We start from the raw sequence: 24000 nt of genomic DNA, 5'->3' as shown, positions 1-24000 counted from the left end.
ACTGATATGGCGAGCACTAAAAGTATAGCCAGTGTGTATTAATTTTAAATTGAGACTGAATGAAGAGTTCCTCACAGTGACCTCTAAATACATATTGATTAAACTGCCTATGTAGTGTGATAAGAGGAACTTCCTCAAGAAAGCAGAACACAAGTGTGAACAATAGTTTCAGTTTAAAGCTGAAACCAGGATGTCAAGATGTTAAATTAGATATTTTAGAGATAAGTCAGTTATTTCACATGCACCCAGACTATCTTCTCTTCCAGCAACACATTCCTGGATATGCTTTTGAGGAACATCCCACAATGCCAGACTCAAAGTGCTGTGTGTATTTCTCCATTGTGTGTACAGCCAGCCTTTTGTTCTGGTTCTCTATGCTGTGCAGAGAGGTCTAGACAGCTGACACTTACCTAATCCACAGAGCTGCCTGAGGCCATCTCCTGTTGGCTGACCTCTTTCACCCACAGAGACAAGAATTATAATAATGGAAGCAGCAATCAACTTAAAACAGGAACTTAAAGTTACAGGTGAAAACGTGAGGTCAGCACAACTTCAACTTCAATAATGTATTCAAATGGAGCTCATGCATCTTCCATTTTACCAGGAGGTATGGATTTTAAGAGGACATTCTAAAAATAAAATAAACCCTTCTGGCATAAAATGATTTGTGTATTCAAGTTACCATCAAAATCACTGTGTTTATCAGGGTTCAAAATGTTTAAAATGATAAGAACAAAATGTTAAAGCCACCTTCCTCTTGTAACACGTAAAAACGTTATCCTACTATCCTACAATATTACTTACTGAACATACTTTTTCCTTTTTATATTATAGTAGTCAGTACATTTTATTAGTTCCACTTAGTCCATTTAATTTGCTTGATTATGTGAATTTTGTGAAATTGGCAAAATTGAAGTTTATTTGTAATTAGTATTGACATATATTCTTAGAGGAGATGTGAGCCATTATTCAATAAAAACAACAACAACAAAAAACCCACAACTACCATACAACTTTATTCCGGCAATGAATTGTGACAAAACATTTCTATTTAGTCAAATACACACCAGGATTTGTTCAAATATCAATACTTGGGAGCCACATTTCTGGGGGAAATAGTTAAGCTTTTTAAAAACCTACATGTAATTTAATCTCACCAAAGTCTGATTAGTCATAGAAAAGGTGTGTGTGTGTGTGTGTGTGTGTGTGTGTATTGGGGTGAGCGGGTTAAGGGAGGCGCGTAGTCGGGAAAGTTTTTTCACACGCCCGTGCTGTTGTGTACCACGCTGCCTTCACGGCGCTGTCAGCCTCCGATCACGCACCGAGTGTCTCTCCCATTGGTTGACGCCTTTACACACCTTTGCGTCCCATTGGACGAGGCGTGAAGCCAGTCCCATCGCTTCCCCACCGAGTTTTGAAACGATGAATGGCAGCGAGGCTGACGAGAACAAACTGGGAAATCAAAATTTTGGTTCGAGGTGTTCACACGGGACCGAAGGGCGAGCGTCAGCAATTAAATCTGGTTCCCGAAGGTTTCAGCACAGACCCACATAAGATGTAAGTAAATACATGTTTCACGATGATGACGTATATTGCATCTGATACAACGATGTACTTAATTAAATAGACATCAATTTGATAGGCTCTATTATTCAGATGGTGGTTTGTGCATGTTTCATGTCCAGTGATGGTCGTCCACCATTGTTTAGCAGCTGTCTTATATTTAGGTCATAGATCATTTACCACCAGCTCCACCACTGACTGTTGTTATTCAGCAGCATGATGCCTGTGATCTCTGTGTGTGTGTGTGTGTGTGTGTGTGTGTGTGTGTGTGTGTGTGTGCGCGTGTAGGGGGGTCAGGCTTGTTAAGTGTTGTGTGACGGTTTGTGTAAGCAGCACTGGTGGGGGAGGGAAGGGGAGGGGGGGGGTCAGCAGCTGAAGAGCAGCAGCTGATCATGCTCCCTTCACATGATCCTGTACATATGCTGCATGTTGATGAGTGGCTAAATCAATCAGCTGTATGGCATTGATTGAACACACAATCTATCATTATGGTTTGTGTCGTTAAATAAAGTGTTTTTGTTTATTGTTGCTGTTTCTGTTATCAGAGTGACAACATGGAAGTTGAGGAGCTCCACTCGGACATCCAGGGCAAATTCCAGTCTGCTCCTTTGGGTGCCGGTGACATGGAGGCTGTGGAGGCTCTGATGTCCATGACTAAACACTGGAAGACCAAGATCCTCAGGCTCAGGCACTTCAGACCCCTGACTCCGTCCTCGGACTGCTCAGAGGATGACTTGGTCCCGTATGGGTCTACTGTGCTGCAGGACTCTCCTTTGGTAAGGGATCCATATAGACTGAGAGTTGTCATATTAAGGTTTTTTAGAAGCAAACACGGGTACATTTTGGGAGAGTCCAGTTTAGGAGCGACTGTAAAATAGTGAGCTGAGTTTTCCAATAATAAAAATCCCTAATTTCCTTCCAGTGTATGACACCGCCGCACAGTCCACCCAACTTTGAGGCCCCCCATTCTTCCTCAGCGACGACTTCACATCAACCTGCGGCGACTGGAAATCCAAGCTGGCAACCAATAGAAAAGACTCTAATGCACACGCACACTGCTGCCCCTCAGCAATGGTTCCAGTGCACCAGTGTAATCCGTCACACTTCAGATGGCCAGCGCTGCTCCTGTAACGTTCATCCCGCCTCCAGCGGAGACGGACTTACTCAAACTCATACAAAAGACATTAAAACAGACTTGAGTCCTGAATGTGAGCCACAGAAATCTTTTAATGTGACACGGATGAGTATGTCAGGCCTGGATGATAATTCAGACACGTGTCAGGCCCTCCCCTCTGTCCCGGTTGCTGGCTCTGAGGTCTACTGCCAGAGTCTTCCCCCGTCTCCTCCTTCCTCCACTGTCACAGCGTCCGACGGTCAGAAGCAACCCCTGGTGCCTCTCCCATCAGCGACCACCACTGCACTACAACAGCCGCTACAAGCACAAACGCAGGCAACTTCTCCTGCCCATGTCTTCCTCCTGGGGGGTCAGGTGGCACAAGGTGCCGTGATGCTCCTAGTCCCTCGGCCTGTTCCTACACTCTACATCCAGCCAGCACTGGTGACCCCTGGTGGCACCAAGCTACCAGCCATCGCCCCCGCGCCTGGTCCTGCCTCGCTGGACCAAAGACAAAACCCAGTCCAGCCCGAAATGTCCCGTGTACGCGGTCACGTTTGTCTCCATGAGGACTGCAGCAAGACCTACTTCAAGAGCTCCCACCTCAAGGCCCACATGAGGACACACACAGGTAAGGATTTTCATTAAAGAGCACATAAGCAAATAAGGTTCCTCTATTCGGCCTGCAGGACTAAATAATAATTAAAAAAGAGCCTCAGTTTCTAATCCAGTGTCTGTGTTCCAACAGGTGAGAAGCCCTTCAAATGCAAGTGGGACGGCTGTGAGAGGCGGTTCGCCCGCTCCGACGAGCTGTCTCGCCACCGACGTACCCACACGGGAGAGAAGAGGTTTACCTGTCCCACATGTCTCAGCCGCTTCATGCGTAGTGACCACCTTGCCAAGCACGCCCGACGACACCAGGCAGAGAGGAAGACGCGCTGCTGGACTCTAAGGTCACCCGGGCTGCTGACCTCCCTGTTTCGTTCAGAAAACTCCCTCTGATGAAGTAAAATGGAAGCGAGACTTTGTGCCTCATTTGTTACTCGTCACTGGTCAGCTCACAAGTACAACACTGCTGAATTAAAGACTACGTTACTGCTTTGCTGTTCCCTTAATGATTAAAGTCATATAATATTATATCATAATAAGACTGTTTACATTCAACTGCATCCCTCAAACGGAGCATTTACACTGAAAATATTAACTTTAGATAGTTAGTCAATAGTTTACAAATGAATGCTAAACATGTTTACTTTGCAGGAATATTTGACCAAAGAATGTTATTTTGTCCCATTCAAGAATGTATTTGTTACAAAACAATTTTGCACTCTTATTTTTTTGCAGGGAAAATATAATTCTTTATTAAACTTGAGCATCTCATTTTTTTCCATTGTGTCCAGATCTTTTAATGTTGCATTCGTCCAGCCTATTTACATGCAGCGATAAAGACGTGGCTCCTCAAATCAAATCCATTTCCCTTTTGATCCCATTATCCAAAATGAGAACTGCATGAAGTCATCATGTTGTGAAATCATTTCTGAAAGTGATAACTGATTATTTAGCTGTCTGTGCAGTAGCAACAGGGCTTCACAAGGAATCTTAATGACAATAAAGCACACGCAGAGATTCACAGTCCAGTCAGTGAGGTGTTCTTTACTGTTCACGTTGACAAGCACAGATACAGCAGTTATTCTTATCATGCCTTAAACACAGATTGGCAGACAACTTTACTTGTATTGTACACATGTTGCAAGTATACTTGCAGGGTTGAGAAATAATAGTTTGACATCAGTTTCTAAATTTTGAAAAATAAATCAAATTCAATAGAAATAGCAAAAATGTGTTCTAGCATTAATTATAATTCATCGTTTTGAAAACCTTGTTTCTTATCAGCCGATTCATTGTCCATCAACACGTCCCTTGTCCCATCTGCGGCACATGCTGTAAATAAACCTGCTTTGCTATGTTGTGGTGTGGCAGTTACCTGCTGGCCCTTCACTAGTCTGGGAGCAAGCTACCCAACAGTGAGCCATTAGCTTCTCAACCACACCAGCGCAGATGGTATCAATCATGTTTCCAGCAGAGGATTTCATGGTGATACTACACACTGATCATACTGGATTTATTGATGTCATCAAACAAGATGAGCAAATGCACCTTCATATGCAAGCCTTCATCCAAAACACAGGGGACAACACACATATTATAAATGTAAGAATGAAATCAAGCTCTTATCCCAACAGAATTAAGTAAACAACCAATTAAATCATAAATACACACCTTGCAGCAAAGTGCCCTACAATATCTCAAAACTGGGATTCCATTTAAATACACTGCTTCACTCGTGGATGCATATCTTACTTTACAAGACTGGCAACAGCGATGAAGACAAAGTTAATACAATAATTGTCAAATATAGTCATTTAAATTAATTATATGTCTACTGTATGAGTGTAAAGTTTAGTGCCATGGGATGCCCAAAGCAAAAGTATCTGTCTTTTAGGAGTCATCCATTTTGTTGCATACTAATTATCATATACTTGGGTTTTCCTTACTTTACTGTACATTGGGGTTTGTAAAAATAAATTCAGCCTGGTCCCAGCTATATCTGCGCAGTCTATTCAGTTCAACCCAGTTGAATGTGGACCAGAGGAAGCTAGCAGCAGAAATCAGTAGAGGAAACTTAAAAGTCTTCCTAGTCTGGTGATGCTAAGCTGGGACAGACAGAGCAGCCTCTGTTTGGCAGGAATCAAGGAAATAAGGGACCAAAGAGAAGTTCTTCAGTGGAGCCTCATGGGTGACACCGGTGTCCTGCATCTCAAACCTGGAGGAAAATGAACACAAGTCAAGAACAAAATCTGCACAGAAAACGTTCTCACGGTTTATTTTCTTCTGTGGATTTTGCAACACACTCCAAATGTAAATATGCCACCGAGTTCCTTACCAGTCCCTAGAGGAGATGACGTAGTATACAGGAGGTGCTGGTGAGTCAGCGGTGGTGCAGAGAGGCTGACCCATACTGTAGGCCCCTGCTTCGGTGAACATGAGCCAGTCTCCGATGTGTAGCTCAGGCAACAGACAGTGCTCTACTACCTGGTCTAGGTCATCCCCAGAAGGACCCCACAGGCTGCTGCTGAACACTGGAGTATCCATGCACATGTTCTGCTAACACACACACACACACACACACACACACACACACACACACACACACACACACACACACACACACACACACACACACACACACACACACACACACACACACACACACACACACACACACACACACACAGCAGGGATTTTATGGTTCATTTATTTATTACATTTATTTAGTAACCAAACACACAACGATGTTCATCGCCTAGAGCTTTTGTCACTTATTCAAGTGACACGTGTGTATTTAATCAAAGAAAACACACTTTCTTTGTTGACTCACCTTATGAAGAGTTGGAGCAGGAATCAACGTGTCAGAGAGTTTGCTGGCAAATGATCCATACACTCCCTCGTTCATGTAGTACTGGAACTCTGGCTCATCGTTGGGAGATGGATCATCTACTCGGAGAGATGGTAGACAAAATCTTGAGTGTAATGATTTATTTTTTAAACTGGCTGCATATATTTGTTTCTTATTACGATTTGCGTACTTCTCTTTGAATTACTTCATACAGACAGTCATATTAAAATAAACTTTAATATCTTTATTTGTGCACTGCATATATCCTAAGAGAATATATCGTGCTACTGACCATGTGCCTGGTCCTGGCGATCACGTGCCACCACCTCCTTGGAGATGATGTTCACAGCCAGAGTAAAAGCAGATGACACAAAGAAGCTGCCAGGCTCAGCAATGATGGAAACTCCAGTAGAAGGAGGGAAGTATAGGTCCACCATAGACATGACTGCCCCATTGATCTGCAAAAGTGGTAAAAATTAGGAACCGAAATGGGTGGACCTTTGAAAATCACATTTAAAATGTTACTTAAAATATCTAATCAAAAATCTAATTGGGCTTATCACTACTGGGAATAGCACTGACAACAGTATCCTAACAACCGCTCCACAATGTAAAATTATACCACCGTACATTTAAAAAAATAATTGTGCAATGTTTATCAAGTGACGCTTGCAGCCAAATCAATATCATGACACATTTCTCAACCAGTCTTATTAGGTTGTAAACACATTACACTGCCCAGCGTGTCCTTATCTAGAATGTAAAAATCAGATAAGATACTGACCAGTTCCAGCTGGGCCTCAGAGCTACTGAAGCCACCTCCAATGTCCAGGATTTTCATGTTGAATCCAATTTCCTCCTGAGGCAGACAGAGGCTTGTTAATGTGCAACCAAAACACAAGAGTTTACCAAAACCAAATGTTTCTTGAGCTGTCACAGTTGTCCAAGACATAACAGTATGTGATATAAAGCAATGGATATTTTCAATCAAAATTTATATTTGGATTTTTGATTAAGCTTCAAATATCTGTTGTCATATTGTATGACATCGTCACCCTTAAAAAAGAACATAAAAAAAAATCCTAAATTTAAATAAAGTGATTTATCAGATACAGTTGGTCAATCTTTTATTATTATTATTGTTAAATAAATGTAAATGAATGAAGCTTTAAACGAATCAGGACAGCCCTACACAGAACTGAACAGTGCAATAAGCACGAAGTTTACACAATATATAATATTACTTACTCCCATATCAAAGACACAACGGGCATCAGATATGGCATGAACGTACACCTGGTCATCCTCACAGGAGCTGGAAATGTAAGACCTGTGGGGAGGAAATGAGAAAAAAGGGGCAGTTAAGTCTTTGTTTAACTGAGAGATGAGATAAAGAGAGAAGTTGTGGTCCTTCTGCATCTCTGTGTTTCTTCAAAGTGCATTTTTGCAGGCCTCACCTGACCCCAACTACCTGCACACCCAACTCCTTTGCCCGCTGCAACAGATGCCTGCAGTCCTTGAGGGAACAGCCAAAGGCCATGCTCATCTCATTGTCCTGGCTAGATGCTTCTGTTGAAACTTGTAGCAGCAGCCTGAAATAAAGAAAAGGTTCTGTGTTACCGGTTTGCTGAAGAAAAAAAGAAAACAGACGAGTTAAATTAAAGTGGCGCACGACTCAAATGAGTTGAGAAGCAAGCACATTAAATCACAACATATCTGCAGCTTTGACCAAATTATTTTAAAAAGCTTGATTTGACATAAAGCCTTTTGTTTTTGGTAATCCTGTAATGCCAGAAGACGGGAAACAACATACTATAATGCAGGTGAAATCCTGTAGGATCAAATTACTTTTAAAAAGTGACATAACTGCACAAAGCTAATTACTTGTTGCAGCAGCTTTCAAGCCACACTAGGACTAATTCTTATCACTTACTTGGCACTGGGGTGGCAGCGAGAAATCTTGCGTAGCTCTGCTTCATTATCACACACCAGGAGGTCTATGCCATTCTTCGCAGCATATTTAATCTGGGAGACTTGTTTGCAAACACCGCTGTATATTATATCTTCGGAGGGAATACCATGGCTCTGGACCAGCTCAAGCTCAGACTGAAACCCAAAAGAGACAAAGTTAGAAGAGTTCTCTGTTAATATATCGTAGGCTGGGTAGTCAACAGACATTTCATTATAACATGCCCATCCAACATGTTTTACCAGAGACAAAATATATGATAAACAATATATAAAACAGTAGGTGCTGAGGTATAGTGGTCACTTTGTGGAGCCTCTATGTCTATTCTACAGATTGTGGACCAAGAGTTGTGCAAGACAAAAACGCTCCGGTAAAGGAAGGTGTGGTTCATAACTGGTCTGAATGTTTACCCTCTAAAATAAAAATAAAAAGGTATTATATGCCTGTAAAAAACACTTAACTAAGCGATTTTCCGCTTAATATGACTGAGCCAGATATAACAAGTTTGTGAGAGAGTACCTTGTTGGTACAAATGAATCCAGTGCCAAGGGCAGCAAGAAGTTCGATAACAGCTGGACTGCTGTTGCATCTGACAGCATAGTAGGGTCGGATTTGGGCCATGTGGGTTCGCCAGCGAACATGCTGCCTCATTATAACTCCCAGGTCTGCTACAAAGAATGCATTCTTGGCAGCCTGAGGAAAAATGAAACATACATATGGACGAATGAGAAAAAAATACCAAAAACAGCTTCTGCAAAAGTGTGTCTTACTTACTACCTTACTACATGTAATAAACAAGGCTGAACAATACAGTAACAGGTGTTTGAGACATTTCTAAGACAGTTAGAAATTCAGGTTCAGCAGTATGTACTGAATGTACATGTTGCTGTCGTGAGACCCCTTACCAGAGTTTGTTCGTAAATGTGATTGTCAATCACATCACAGAGGGCTGTGCCTCCCTCCAGTAGACCAACAGAATACTGTGGTTCATCAGTGATTCCTTTCATCCTCTCAACCGTTTTCTTCTAATCCGACAGGCATAAAGAACGTGGCTAGTCCGAAGTGGTCTTGCTCGCACCCCCTCGAGCCCCTGGGGTCCTAGACTTATGCAACAAACTGTACAAGAAAATGAGAAAAGTCAACATAACACACAAAGTTTAAGAAGCAAAACAATCCAATCATATTGGGATAATGCATATTAATTGATGTTGTCCAGCTTTTTCTATTTATTCAGTAGCTGGGACCTAAACCTGTCTGATGAGATCCCCAATCAAACAAGTAATTTTCACGGAGCAACCAATCAGAGCACAGAGCATGCTCAACATTACAGGATAGCTTTGTGGAAGAGGCCTATTCTTCTAAAGAGCCGCTGTGAAAACAGAGTCTGGGGCACAGAGTTCATTTACTTTAGCACCATTAATCCCTGAGCTGGTGACCCGTGAAGGTTCTTTTTCACGGCATTAAACCAGGTACAATACTGGCGGCGTTGATGTCACAATTTTACTTTCAGTAATGTTGCACAATACATCAGAGAGGCACAGCAGTCTGGCCTGGACCAGATGTGGCATGGCTGTAGCTTTGGGAGGTTAAATAGGGAGACCAACAATGTGCCTAGAAAGCCTGCTCTATTGCAGACAACTGTGGCAAGGCAAGGGCTTTTGCTCCAAAAATGTTCAGTATACTTTTAACTCCTCGGCTGTATGTGAAATACTGTGCAGAAATAATGTACTGACAGTCTAAAACAAACAGAAAGACAAGAGTAAATTTGCAGTGCCTCCTTGTTTGTTTTGAAGGCTACATTTTTGCATTTTACTAAAAATGTGCATGTTTAAATGAGTGAGTCCTCTGCAGAAACACAGGTTAAAAAGAGGTCGAGAGATGACTCACTCCTATAATATCTTCAATAAGCAACTAAGCCTTTATGTAAGACAACTTAGAAAATGGTCAACTGTGTCACTCATTTTCCCTTTGGAATAAGTTATGAGATGTGACAGGGTTATAAATTATATTCACATTGAAAACATAGTCACTCTTTGCAGGATTAATATCTATAACCAAATAATTTTCTTTTTTATTGCAACTAAATCAGAGCAAGTGAAAAAAAAAACAACTACAGATGAAAGCAGTCTGGAACACAGCGCCCTTTTATTTTAATAGAAGTGCTGAAAATAGATCTCAAATGCAAAGTCTAAAATAACTCTTGGTCTGTTTGTGATGCTTCTGTGACATGCAGCTTGTTGGTACATCTTTATATTACTCCAGTCAATTTGTCGCAATGCATTCATACAAAATAATGCATATCCATTTTAACAGACATACATACGCAAATGCAAACATGTATTAGATTGCATAAGTTCTTAAATGAAAATATCCTCTTTCAAATTCAAGAGGATGCATTCATTCTTCAATCAAAGCCTATTGTACTCACATGGATGAGTCCTGGGATGAACTCGTCCACTATCAGCTAGGATCCCAAGGTGGCTCGGCGTTGAAGTCAAATGGCTCTCGGTGTAGAGCTGCCCCTAGATCCTCTGGATAGTTGTTATACACCTGCAAAAGCACAAAGGAGGACAGGGCACATAGTCATTGTTCATTGAAAGGGGAAAACGTTTGGGGGGAAGCACACGTTTCCCCACTGACACATGCTCCAGTCTACCTTAACATGGATGCAGTATGTGTACAATCAAAAATGTAAAGTGGTAAAGGAAACACTGGTAAGCTGTTGAGCAGGCAAATGCTGATTGATAAAGGGCAGATGGAAACTTTTATGAAAGTGGTTAACTTTGAATGTTGTTTTTGTAGTAAATGTCTGCTTTATGACAGATATATTCTGTAACTGCTGTTTGTTAATGTTTAAAATGTCACAATTTGCGAGCTAAAATACATGCAATTAACAGAAGCATTAGTCATGACTGACGCAGTCATGACTAATGTAGACAGTTAGAATTGATGAATTGCTATTGAAGTCACAGCGGACATCAGTAGCTTCCTGCTACCAATCCCAAAAAACACATGTTTTACCTTTGACCTAATGTCACAGTAATTTCAGCTACTTAGCCTGCTATTGTAACGTCGTTTCGAAACCATTAGCTAGGTATTAGCATTAGCTTCTTAGCAACATACGATGTTAATATTGTTTTACAAAAGAATAGTTAGACATTTTCTTTAGAAACAATGATGCTAATTATTACGTTATCTTTAACCTCTTACAGCTAGTATGCATGGATGTTGGCAAACTAACGCTAGGTTACCCAGTTCATTTAACAACATGCTAATTAGCAAGCTAACAACGCGGTTCGCTAGGTTATCGTTACTTACGTCTGCTGGAAACCCAAAAGAGGGGACGGAACGCTTTTTCTTTTTAGGCGGAATTTTTAAAGAGTGGTGGGGTTACAAAAAGAGAAAAGGTTAACTGCCATGTACATGGAGGGTTAGCTCAAACTATTATCGGTCAGCGGCCAGTGTTTTGTCGATGGACGGATTATTCGTTACGACCGAGCAGAGGGCAACAACGCAGACCGAAAGTAAGGAGCGTCAAGGAAGACGTGAGAACTAATTTAACAGTAACACATCCGGTTAAAATATCAAAATAAAATCCACATCAACAAGCATATTGCAACACTTTATTTAGTAACGCAAAGCACTAATGTGGAAATAAAAACCAAAATGTCCGAAATATCGATCCGATAAAAGTATTCTTTCTGGAAATGATCATTCACATTTCGCATAATTTAATGACACATTTCATAAACATATATTCCGGCCTGATTCATCTAAATTTAGGGAGCTTGACACATTTTAGATGGGCGGAGTTTAGAGCTGTCAAATTCACACTTTTATTTACAGAACTTTTATCAACAAAGACATTAATTATCAGAATAACTAACTAAAACTTGTAACAATGATAATAACAACTATAACATTTTATTTTTTATAATTATTGGTCATAATATCAATGTAATCATAATAATAATTAGAGTAATAATAGTGTACAGATGAGTAATGTTATGCTGTTACATTATTTTTCCTCTACGATTTTCAGAATTAAGCAGAAATTCCAGAAACAGTCAAATGCATCTTCAACAATAAAATCACACCTTGGTTGGCAAGCTATATCTATAATAACCTGGCCAATGTCAAAGTTTCCCAAATAATTACCTGTGTTATGTCTTCATTGTATTTCCCATGGCTCAGTAATAAGGACAGAATACTGCCCAACAAAGTCTGCAGAATCTTCCTTATGTTCAGTAGCCAAAATCAACAGTCGCAAAACACTAGTCCAATGAGTAATACATATGAATGCATGTATTTGCCTCAAATTCAAGCTCAGATTGGATTTTCCTGTCCCTTTGCTTTTGTTGTGGTGACTTTGAGGAGTTGTGCCTGCCACTGACAATACAGGGGCTGGGGCAGTGTTTCTACCAAGGAGATACATTTGCATGTCTCCCTCCTCAACCCTGGAGGAGGAGGAGGAGGAGGGTGCCATAGAAAGCTCAGCTACTATTAGCAGCTAACAGTAGCAGAATGGTTTTTTGAACAGAAGGAAAGGGTTTTCTCTGGGGCTGTTTTGACACTATCAAAATCGACTTGGGCTTCAAAACCATAAGATCCTTAATTTAAATGTGCATGTGTCTATTACCATTGTGTCATACATTTTTGTTTTGTTGATTTTTTGCTTAAAATTATTTAGGTAAATAATGTTTATTTAAAAAAAAATGTGTAAAATGTGTCTGTTGTAATGATCCACTCAAGTTGTAGCTGGGTCTTGCAGCCTTTGGCCACTCAATGTTGCTTCCTGAATTGTTACAGAGTGACAGGGACATGCATTTACATTTACATTTAGGGCATTTAGCAGACACTTTTGTCCAAAGCAACTTACAATAAGTACATTTGTCGAAAGAAAGAAACTACAAAATATCATCATCGATAAAGTAAGAGCGAAAACATAGAAACTAGTGCTAGGTCCTCCTTTGGGGAGGGTGAAGTCTGAACAGGTGAGTCTTGAGTCTTTTGCGGAAGACGGCAAGTGCCACTGCTGTCCTGACATCGGTTGGGAGTTTGTTCCACCACTGAGGTGCCAGAACATGCAGTACTGTTTTTAGTTCATTAAAATGTCACCAAAAGATGTATCCTTGCAATAGAACAATCTTGTTCTCACTTTATATATATATTATTATATATAAAGGGTTATATTATATATATTTATCCGCATATTTGGGTTGTATAAGGTTCAATAAACCCTGTATATTTACCAGCCGACAGACCCAAATCAAAAAGTAATAGTACATGATGTGTTGTGTGAAATTCTTCAGTGTCCGACAAGTTTTGAGCACTCCTTGGGGAAAAAAAACAATAGCAGCATTTGTTTCACTAATAAAACTATTGCTTAGAGTCCATTGTAAATGCTGCAGAGGCACGTCTTTTCCTCTGACCACAACACAAAAGCTGTTCCGTGTTTTGTGCCTGTTTTCTGCAACACCAAATGAGACTATGTATACATAAGTCTAATCACACATAGCATCTGAAGTGGCTTCCAGTAAAGCACAATGTTTGATTTCCATTGTTTGGATCATAATAGCCATTGCAGCCATTGGGTATGCATCAGTGAGACGTGTGTACCACCCACTGTGAGGGCAAATACTCCAGTGGCTGCATTGTGCAGCGGGAATTCCTATTTGCAAATATTACAAACAGATTACATCAACACACAGACTTAGGAAAGACCCAGCATGAACCCTAACTGACCAAAAGTCCCCAGTCAGATCTAAATGGCATTACACAGACATGAGAGACAGGTTAAACCACCATGAATGTGTGTTACGCAACAGAATATCGTGTTGTAGAGTCACTCAGCAGGTCTTTTGGCCAAAGAATGTTGCTAAGTAAAAAGAACAAACATTTCCTCACTGACCTGAATGTTAAGCAGGGTAATATAAAGCAACTGGCTGCAGGAATATAACTAATATGCAAAAGCCATCACATTAAAGAGGGACGCAATCCAAGAATGGTAGTAAATGTCTGCTTTATGACAGAAAGGACATAGATAAAGAATTCATTGCAATCTTTGACACACCCCCAAAACATGTATTGTCTCCATGTCTGGTTCTACAATATGCCAATGAAAAGGAAGCACCTCTCTCTGGGCTTTCCCAGAACATGTCATTTTTAACAATAGTATCAAAGTGGTGGAGATAGAGAGCAAGATATACCATGGTGGCCAGACAATAACATAATCTGAACAAATGATGCACATTTCACCCTTGTTTCCTTTCTGTCAAGACAGATGGCAGAATATGTCATTTAAATAAGTTCATAACATAACTCATTATATGTGGTTCACTGTAACAGTACCTTATTTCTGAGAAAATCCTACCATCAGAGAGAACACACGCATGCCCAGACTAAACCCAACTAAGTACAGGCGTGTTAAAATGTAACAGGTGACTTGCACATTGAGACAGTGTATGCAAAGCAGTTAGCGAGACCTTCATTCCTGCAACGCATGAGAGAGCCAGCGACAAACCTGTGTCATCTTGCGTTGTTTAGTGCCGGAAGCAAAACAGGGAGCCTTGTATAGAGGCTGTTTTAATGCTTCTTTTCCATCATAATACTCCCAGGCCTTATGTTATGTTGTATTATTATTATTATTTTTAGATTAAGTCTGTGATCATGTATGAGAGGAGCTCTGATGGTTACCAGAAAGCTATCAGAGTCCATGCCAGGACCATGTTGATGCGGTCTGAGAGGATTTCATCAAGCTTTTAATAGCTATTTTTTCCATTTAGTGCTATGTATTTCTTAAACAACATTCTTCTCTTGTATTGAACAAAAGGTGATCACACACAGCACTTTCAGTAGCAGTCTGTGTTCTGCAGACTGATTGATTATGGCATGTGTGTGTGTGTGTGTGTGTGTGTGTGTGTGTGTGTGTGTGTGTGTGTGTGTGTCTGTCCTGATAACGTCCCAGCAGACTGGCCTCTCACCAGCCATGGGCAAACTTGGCCTGCCGTTTGATGTCGAGGGTTGGCTCCAGGCAGACCAACCATTGTGTCCCAAACAATGAACCCCAGACCCACTGAACTATAAACATGTCCCTTTGGGGGGCGTTTTCCTCAGAATCTGTGTAGGAGACACCCAAAGTCAGGAAACCTGAGCCGGCTTTTCTAAATTTAGCAACTCTAAAGCCTCAAATGCTGCTGACTTGGCAACCAAGCTCCTCTATGTCCTTCTCTAATAAGGTAATAATGCACTTTGAATGTGGACTGATGCTCGAGTCTGGGCTGGAGTTATTTTCACATCTTGTAATAAAGGAATTTGGTTAAATTACATATCAGTAATTAAATATGTTGCCTCACCTTAATATGCCTTTCTTGGAATTGACTGTGGTTTGGAAATATCTGCCCTAGTCTGATAAATAAAGTCCTCATCTGTGTTACTGATCTATGTATGTTGCATAACATTCATACAATATTGAGACAGTTCTAGTGTGAGGCTTTTCTGGTATATTTTTTAAGACCCTCCTTCACCTGATTTCCTTGACCTCTATCGCTTACGTTCACAGGCATCTGCCCTACTGAAGTGTCCTTGAAGCTGAGCAGCAAAATCACAAGAATCACTTTCATTATTTCAGTGTCTTGCCCTGCAGTACCCACCGTCCGCCAGCTGTGGTCGCTGCCGAGTCTCCTCGGTGAGCAGCAGTGTGAGAGGCCTTCCGGTTCCTCTGGCAGATCAGCTGACTCTGATGCTGCTGTCAGGAGGAGACCTCACCAACTGTATTGAATGGCAACTATGAAAATGATCAAGCCATAGAAACGCTATCAACAGCCATATCTTCCACTGTTAACGGACACATTTCTTGTTCACAGGTGAGTGAAACTGTCAAACGCTAGTATAACCACCGTTTGCTGATAGCTAAGTGGTAGCTAATCCCTGCTGGATGCTGCCTGACCTTAACCATCGTTTTAGTTAGCTTTGGTTTGTGTTCAGTACGATTTAAATCGTATTTATGGCCCCCTGGCGTGAAATAGAAGTCATGGGATGAAAATATGTAGTGTTGGAAAAATATTAACGTCAGCCTGAACTGGAATTTAACATCCGATGCGCTCCTGTTGCTCGTGTAGCATGGTTTCGTTAGCTTGCTTGTTTGCTTCCTCAGTAAACAACGTCAGGACGATTCATGATGACATCACAAGCAGCTTTCTGGAGCTGAGGTGTAGCTAAAGACAGGAGACGCAGTGCTTTACCTTTGCTGTAGCCAAGTCAGCGTTTCTCAATGTTTTTATCAAGTGTTGACCTGTATTATAACAGCGCATAATTAGTCTAAATTAATTCCCCCCTCTCAGTTTTCTCTAGCTGCATCTGAGCTGTAACCATGACAGAGTTTTGGTTGATCTCTGCCCCGGGAGAGAAGACCTGCCAGCAAACATGGGACCAAATGATGGCAGCCACCACGCGCACCAACAACCTCTCCACAAACCACAAGTTCAACATCCCAGATCTCAAGGTTAGCACAGGTGTCTGATCTTCTCCTCAGAACATCATACTACCTCCTCTCATGCTGAAGTACGGGGCCATTTCTTTGTGGTCATTAATCTATGAACTCAAATAGCAGATTGTGGACATAATTTTCTTTCTTGCATGATTCATAGTTTTTTTTTTTTATCTATTTAAAAAAAGAACTAAAGGTGGTTTTACATGCAGTAGTAGGCTTAAATCAAAATCACTCACCTTATGTATCCACTGTCAAGAATAAGCTGATTGTGTGTATGGGAAGCAGTCTTTACACAGATCCGTTGTCCGCATGTTGAAGCGTTGGTTTGGTGAAGTTTTTCGTCCACAGAGCAGGTCAGCTCGTCTGGTTCGGTTCCCCTCTGTGCCGAAGGTGAAGTAACCCCGCTGACCTTGCAGCCACGTTGGCCTGTAATGTTCTCCTGGAGCGGTTAGCGATGCATGAGCGGCTCTAGACAAAGAGGCGCCATCATAAGCACATAGGGCCCCCTGGATGTCACTGTTAAAACACAGCCTCGCTGACCCCACATCAAAACGACACAAATCTCTGGACTGATGACTCAAAAGTCATAATATGCTGATGTTTTGTTTTTTTTTGTGTTCAAAAACAGGTGGGGACACTAGATGTCTTGGTTGGGCTGTCGGATGAACTGGCCAAATTAGACTCCTTTGTTGAAGGGTATGCTTATCTTCTGTATTCTGACCTGGAATGAACATTGCAATATTTGAGGAGTCGTCATTTTAGTGATTAAAATGTTATTTTATAGGGTTCTCAAAATCATGCTGAATGCGGTCTATGTTTTAAAGGACATGGATAAAAAAAAAAAAAATGTCCTAACCTGTGCAGCATTCTCTGACCCTCTGATGTAGCTGGTTTACCATCCCCTAATCCATTCGCTTACCTTGAAACAATGAGGAATTTCACAGGAGCCTGATGCTAGCGGGCCTCTCCGTCTAAACTTGGCGATTTACAGTTGGGTGACACACCAGCAACTCTGTCTTTAGTCATATTTATACCCAATGACTTATGTGCCGCAAGTGTGTTTGAGTCTAATTTCTAGCCTTTTGGAAATATTGACATTCAAAACTCACACACAGCCATTACTGCCTGAGCTCTGCTTGGCTTCCTCTGTAGATATTTCCAAGACTGTGAGAAAGACCAGCCTTGCAACACGGTTTCACTTTGTCTTTAATATGGTTTATTTTTTGAAGTTTCCATCCAGCATATCTGTAAAAATCACTGTAGTTTAATACTATTACTGATGTTTTGATTTGATTATTTTGATTTGTATTATTTTCTTTTATATTAGTGGCAAATGTGCTTTCTTATGAACTTTTTCGGCATGAGATGTGACTTGGCTGTCAGTCTCTCCCTGGCATCACTACTGAAGACACAGTTCTGCTTTGATGTGCTGCTTAACAGTGTGGTTAAATACCCTGAACTCTGCACGTCTGCCATATTATAAATTGCCTTGTCAGGAAACTACCTCGACAGGAATATGTGAAAGGTTTTGATGTGTGTTTGCGTTGAGTTTGGGGGATGAGGTTGTGGTGGTTGTGTGAGCATGTGCAGGGTGAAAGTGCAGTTTACGCTGCCTTTGTGCATGCGGTTTGTGTTGGCAAGGGCTGTTTTCATGTCTCTTGGCTGTTCACAGTGTGGTGAAGAAGGTTGCTCAGTACATGGCTGACGTGCTGGAAGACAGTCGAGACAAAGTCCAAGAGAACCTGCTGGCAAATGGAGGTACAGTCATGGCCACAACACAATGTGTCCAGATTATTTTAATACCAAAAAAAAGCTGTGGGATAATGAAAGCAAGGTTACCTGGACCATAGCAACTTAAGGCACACTGTTGTTATACATATACACCATACTCTTAAGAAAATGCCACTTTACAGCTATCCGATGGATCAGATCTGAAATCACCCTGCAATAAAATTGTAGCTTTACCCAATTTCTGTCTTACAATAATCTATTAACAAGCGGATAATAGCCTGACAGGTCTTTTGTTGTCTTGTTTTTACAGTTGATCTTGTCACCTATATCACAAGATTTCAATGGGACATGGCAAAATATCCCATCAAACAGTCACTTAAAAACATCTCTGAAATCATCTCAAAGGTAGGTCTCTCAGTTAGTAATATAGTTGTGATTTCAGCATGTAGGTTCATCAATATTTGTCCAGATATTTCTGTAAATTGTGTGTACTTACATATGTAGCCTAATGGGCAGTGATAGGGCTCTAATGTAGGATTTTAATTCCCATCCAACCCTGTGTAGCGATGTATGTTAAAGTTACTCTGTAGTTTATTTGTCAATCATAAAGGGTTTTTTTAATCTTTTACAGCAAGTAAGTCAGATTGACAACGACTTGAAGACCAGAGCATCGGCGTATAACAACCTGAAGGGAAACCTACAGAACTTGGAAAGAAAAAATGCGTGAGTAATCACACATCCAATGCTACCAAAATAAGTTTACCTCACTGATCCTTGACCCTGTTTCCATGAACGTGTCAGTACGTTCTGAAAAGTTACTGTGACCCTGTAAAGCTTAGTAAACACTTCTCGGTGTCACATTGGTGTTATTGTAACACTGCTATGTGCCACCAGGGGGAGCCTGCTGACCAGAAGCTTGGCTGACATTGTCAAGAAGGAAGACTTTGTACTGGACTCGGAGTACCTCATCACTCTGCTGGTGGTTGTACCAAAGTGAGGATTTGTTTTTTTCCTTGTATTGCAAACGCGTCTCCATGCAAATGATTGAATTAGAGCCCTGTGGCGGTACAATTCAGGAGAAAGAGAAATGTGATGCGTTCTTAGTATCTGCTCTTCCTCTGCTCTTTCAGGATTGCATATGCTGACTGGCAGAAAATGTATGAAACACTGGCTGAGATGGTGGTGCCTCGATCCTCAAAGTAGGTCAAGTCATGTGTATGCATATATATATAGTTATTTTTTTTCTATAACATAAATATATATCATTTATATGATATTTATTATTGATTTTATTATATGACCTGTCTTTTATTCCAGTCTGCTATTTGAAGACCATGACAGTGGACTGTTCTCTGTCACTCTGTTTCTGAAAGCCATCGATGACTTCAAACACAAAGCCAGAGAGAACAAGTAAGAGGAGCTAACACCATTCATCATTATAGACAAGAGGTGTGAAATGTGTCTGCGAGAGAACATTTCAACAGATGCCAGACTGTCAGGCAAATATAAATAGCTCCAGCTAAAAATATCAATTACACAGTGATCACAGGGTCTACATCGGTATCTTTAAACGCACAGAAATATTGATGCTCAGATGATGCTGATTTCTGTCCTCCGCACCTTATTTCTAGATTCACAGTGAGAGACTTCCAGTACAATGAAGAGGAGATGAAGGCGGACAAAGAGGAGATGACACGGCTCTCCACAGATAAGAAGAAGCAGTTTGTAAGAGATGGAACTGGAAAATACTTTTTAAAATGTTTTCTCAAGTTTGTTTGTTATTATTTTCTGCAAATACTGTCAATGTAAGTAGTTTGAAGTGTTCTATCTGAGATTTATTTGTAATGCTCTGCTGCTAAAACTCATTGATTCAGTTCCACACTGGGTACTTTAAGGCCTCCTCGTCATCTATTATATACATACTATATCAAGGAACACTTGCAGTTAGCACTCCAGATGTTTTCATGAGGATAATGTAAATCCACCTGTTTTAGAAATGTTGTTTTTCATCTGATTGGATGAGGACAGAAAGATGAATGTAGCTCTATCTTTATCTTAGAGACGTGTCGACCATTCATTCTCATTCATTTAAAATTCATTCTCCCGTTTGGACGAGATTATAAGAGCACCACGTCCAAAAACGATACAACTCTGGTCTGTTCTCTGCAGGGTCCACTCGTCCGATGGCTGAAAGTGAACTTCAGTGAAGCCTTCATCGCATGGATTCATATTAAAGCACTGAGGGTCTTTGTGGAATCGGTTTTAAGGTACTGTGACCAGAAATACAGTCTTAATATCGCCCATCTGTAAACTACTAACAAACTGACAGTTGCTTGCTTCGTTTTCATTGATGACAGTTAAAAAAAAAAACCTAAAGAAAGAAAAGTGATGAGCGTATTTATGTGATGCGTTCCTTCAGATACGGGCTGCCGGTGAACTTCCAGGCCATGCTCCTGCAGCCAAGCAAGAAGACCATGAAGAAGCTGAGGGAGGTGCTCAATGACTTATACAAGCATCTGGACAGCAGTGCAGCTGCTATCATCGATGTGAGTACTAAAGGGTCCTACTACTGCAATGAGTATGTCGTGCATTCTGTATAGAATCAGTATTTACAATGTGGATTACACCGATGGAGCCTCTACTGCTGCACTCTCTAATTTCTCCTAGTCAGTGTCAGAGAATAACCAGTGCTCCCTCTCATGGCCACAGCTGGTTACTGCACATAGAGACAACAACGACAGTGGCCTTAACCTTGCTACATACGATCTATACTTTGAACTTGTATTTGCATATCAAAAAATGTCTTTATTGAGGCTGTAGTCGCTGATATTCCAGTCTTTTAACAATGCTTTGTTTGTTATTTACACTTTATTAGGTTTTCTTTTAAAGAACTCGGGTAAAACTGATACACATGTGGCCAATGGACACAAAACAAACTAAAAGAGAGAAGAAACTAGCTTAATTTTGCATGTATCTATGCACGCTTGTGCACATCCATATACAAGCACATTCATATCAGCCCATAATGATTCTACACTTGGAGGAAAATACCTTTATTTTTAAATTGGAAGATACTTCCCAGACGTAAGTATATTACTGCTACTATATAAAATCAGGACTTATTGTTGATAAAGTTGAGTTCAAGTTTTTTTCATCAACTTAAGTTTGAGTTTTAGAGAATTTGATGACAGTTCTTGGCAGTGTAAATATGTTAATGATAAGACACTTTTTATTTTCAATGTTAAAGTTTGGAGTAGTGGGCTGCACGGTGGTGTAGTGGGTAGCACTCTCGCCTCACAGCAAGAGGGTCCTGGGTTCGATCCCCGGGTCGGCCCGGGTTCCTTCTGTGTGGAGTTTGCATGTTCTCCCCGTGTAAGCGTGGGTTCTCTCCGGGTTCTCCGGCTTCCTCCCACAGTCCAAAGACATGCAGGATGGGGATAGGTTAATTGATGACTCTAAATTGCCCGTAGGTGTGAATGTGAGCGTGAATGGTTGTTTGTCTCTACATGTCGGCCCTGCGATAGACTGGCGTCCTGTCCAGGGTGTACCCTGCCTTCGCCCAATGACAGCTGGGATCGGCTCCAGCCCCCCCGCGACCCTGAATACAGGATAAGCGGTAGAAAATGGATGGATGGATGGATGGAAAGTTTGGAGTAAATGCCTGGGATGTTGACAATCAGCCTTTTTGTTTTAAATTCTGCTATGTTTTTTGTTTTGGGTGGGGCTCTTTCAATAGTAATGGAAACGGCTGCTTACACACACTCCTCAACTGTCTTTTTGTTTTTTATCAGTCTGCGATGGACATCCCAGGCCTCAACCTGAGCCAGCAGGAGTATTATCCTTACGTCTACTACAAGATCGACTGCAACATGCTGGACTTTAAAGTGTAACGCGTTCCCCGCTTTGTCTTCATGTCGTGTGTTGTATAAGTTGGATCAAACCTCCCTCGCCTCCCCTCACCCCCGCTCTCTGTCTCCTCACCTCTCCCCACCAGCTGCTTGAATGACAACGCTGCATGTTCATTCCCTGTGGTGAACTTTTACAACAAAATGGAAGACATTTTTAATTATTGTTTTTGTTTACAGTTTGTTTTTCTTCTTTTGTTTTGTGACGTGGATAAAATAAAACATATTGAAGAGTTGTACATTTACTTTGTCATTCCATGTGTGCTGATGTGTATTTATACATCTTGCATCTCTATCGGTGTTCAGACATTTGTGTTTACATAACGGGCAATGTTATCTCTGTAACCCACGGCAACCAGATCTGGGATGTGTTTCTGAGATTGCAGACTTTGTAAAAAAGATTTGAAACAAGTGTGTGTGTGTGTGTGTTGTGTCACATTGTGTATATTTGCTGTCAATTAAGATCTTTATCAGAGTATTGTGTAAGCCGTTGATTTGAATAAATATGATTGTTGAATAAATCATCTTAAACGTATGCATTTGTGAACTGATTATTAAATGCTCACCCTATATATCAATTAATAATATTATGATTCTATTTGGATTGAACACATATCACGATACTTATTTTTGCTTTTAGTTTGAAACCCCCATTGGCCAGAACTCTCTGAAAAGTCAAAAATACAACTGAATATGCTGTGGGCGTTGTGATGGTCGTGAGATAGAAATGAATAACATGTAAGCAGTGTCTCTGTGTTGTAAAGAGAGAGATCCTCTGTGAAGCCTTGTGATGATGCATGATCATATGCGGAGCCGCAAGCAATTTCAAGGACAGTTCCTCCAGGAAACCACATAGCTGCAAGACAAATACTTGAGTTTCAACCTGGAGGACCGCTGAGATACCGACAGCAGAGGGCACCACACAGGCACGTTAGATGAGGTCCTCACATCAGAACACTTTCTTAAAATATCAAAAGTACAAATGCTACTGCAAAGTGTATCATTGCAGTTGATGCATTATTGGCATGTGGCTGAGGTAGAGCCACTTTGAACTACTTCACATTCAATTTAATTGAATTACATTTGATTTATAGTGTCATATCACAACAAAAGGATCTAAGGACACTTACTGTTGGAAAGTTTGACCTCAAATATATTTTAGTGATCATGTGTTTTGTGTGAGAAATGTATGTTTCCAATTAACGTGACGTAAAATGAAAATAGTCCCATGAGGTGCAATTACCAAAGTTGTACAGTACGAGTAAATGTAGTTATTTTTCATCCGCATACAATTAAGTGTCTGAACTGTATGTAAGTTCTGTAACTGAAAGAAAGTCATATGGTAAATCTGCAAACTGCACTGAGCTCCCAAGCAAATTCAGTTTGACATCCATTTAATTCCACAATGATCGGAGTACACAGCCATCTCTCAGGTGTTAGATATAAACTGCATGATTCAGTTCAGTCAGAGTCAGTTATTGGATCGGTCGGTGCACAGGGGACAAAGTATGACATTACTTTAAGATTTATATTATACAAGAACATGCTGAATCAAAATCACTGAACAACAAACAACAAACTGTAAAATATGATACATGGATAACTTGAATGAGGTTGAAAATAAGTGTAGCTATGATCTATAGCAATCAGCCACATTTAGGGCAATCTACTCCATCCTAATTCTACAAATAATCAGGCAAATAAGAGAAAAACTTGATATCTGAACATTTTCAACAGATACAATATCAACACATCAAGTGGTTGTATTCA

At 40.8% G+C, this 24000-nt stretch overlaps 3 protein-coding genes across 5 annotated transcripts; 2 read left to right on the top strand and 1 right to left on the bottom strand.

The window, feature by feature from the left end:
* Positions 1-1441: 1441 nt before the first annotated feature.
* On the top strand, positions 1442-4167 carry LOC311024012 (Krueppel-like factor 10). The gene is made up of 4 exons (XM_084026194.1): positions 1442-1557; positions 2111-2339; positions 2486-3308; positions 3426-4167. The coding sequence occupies exons 2-4, from the start codon at positions 2118-2120 to the stop codon at positions 3677-3679; spliced, it is 1299 nt and encodes a 432-aa protein (XP_083882320.1). The 5' UTR covers positions 1442-1557; positions 2111-2117; the 3' UTR covers positions 3680-4167.
* Positions 4168-4310: 143 nt separating this feature from the next.
* On the bottom strand, positions 4311-12425 carry LOC311024011 (antizyme inhibitor 1-like). 3 transcript variants are annotated; one of them, XM_084026192.1, is made up of 12 exons: positions 12262-12425; positions 10532-10653; positions 9009-9219; positions 8623-8796; positions 8068-8240; positions 7592-7726; positions 7383-7464; positions 6919-6993; positions 6427-6592; positions 6117-6232; positions 5622-5842; positions 4311-5501 (listed from the first exon to the last, which is right to left on the bottom strand). In XM_084026192.1, the coding sequence occupies exons 3-12, from the start codon at positions 9108-9110 to the stop codon at positions 5387-5389; spliced, it is 1359 nt and encodes a 452-aa protein (XP_083882318.1). In that variant the 5' UTR covers positions 9111-9219; positions 10532-10653; positions 12262-12425; the 3' UTR covers positions 4311-5386. The 3 variants fall into 3 exon arrangements, with proteins under 3 accessions (XP_083882318.1, XP_083882317.1, XP_083882319.1); XM_084026191.1 differs by lacking the exon at positions 12262-12425 and adding an exon at positions 11422-11623; XM_084026193.1 differs by lacking the exon at positions 12262-12425 and adding an exon at positions 11422-11623 and having other exon boundaries at positions 5622-5839.
* A 3391-nt stretch (positions 12426-15816) lies between these two features.
* On the top strand, positions 15817-22765 carry LOC311025128 (V-type proton ATPase subunit C 1-A-like). Its single transcript, XM_084027869.1, has 13 exons — positions 15817-15968; positions 16446-16606; positions 17223-17290; positions 18267-18352; positions 18636-18730; positions 18957-19048; positions 19220-19318; positions 19456-19524; positions 19643-19735; positions 19957-20050; positions 20495-20592; positions 20745-20871; positions 22117-22765. Exons 2-13 carry the CDS (start codon positions 16475-16477, stop codon positions 22213-22215), a joined length of 1152 nt encoding a protein of 383 aa, XP_083883995.1. The 5' UTR covers positions 15817-15968; positions 16446-16474; the 3' UTR covers positions 22216-22765.
* The last annotated feature ends 1235 nt before the right edge of the window (positions 22766-24000 follow it).

Source organism: Eutrigla gurnardus (assembly GCF_963514095.1).
Source record: "Eutrigla gurnardus genome assembly, chromosome: 14".
NCBI lineage: Eukaryota > Metazoa > Chordata > Actinopteri > Perciformes > Triglidae > Eutrigla > Eutrigla gurnardus.
This window is presented reverse-complemented; position numbering and strand designations above follow the sequence as displayed.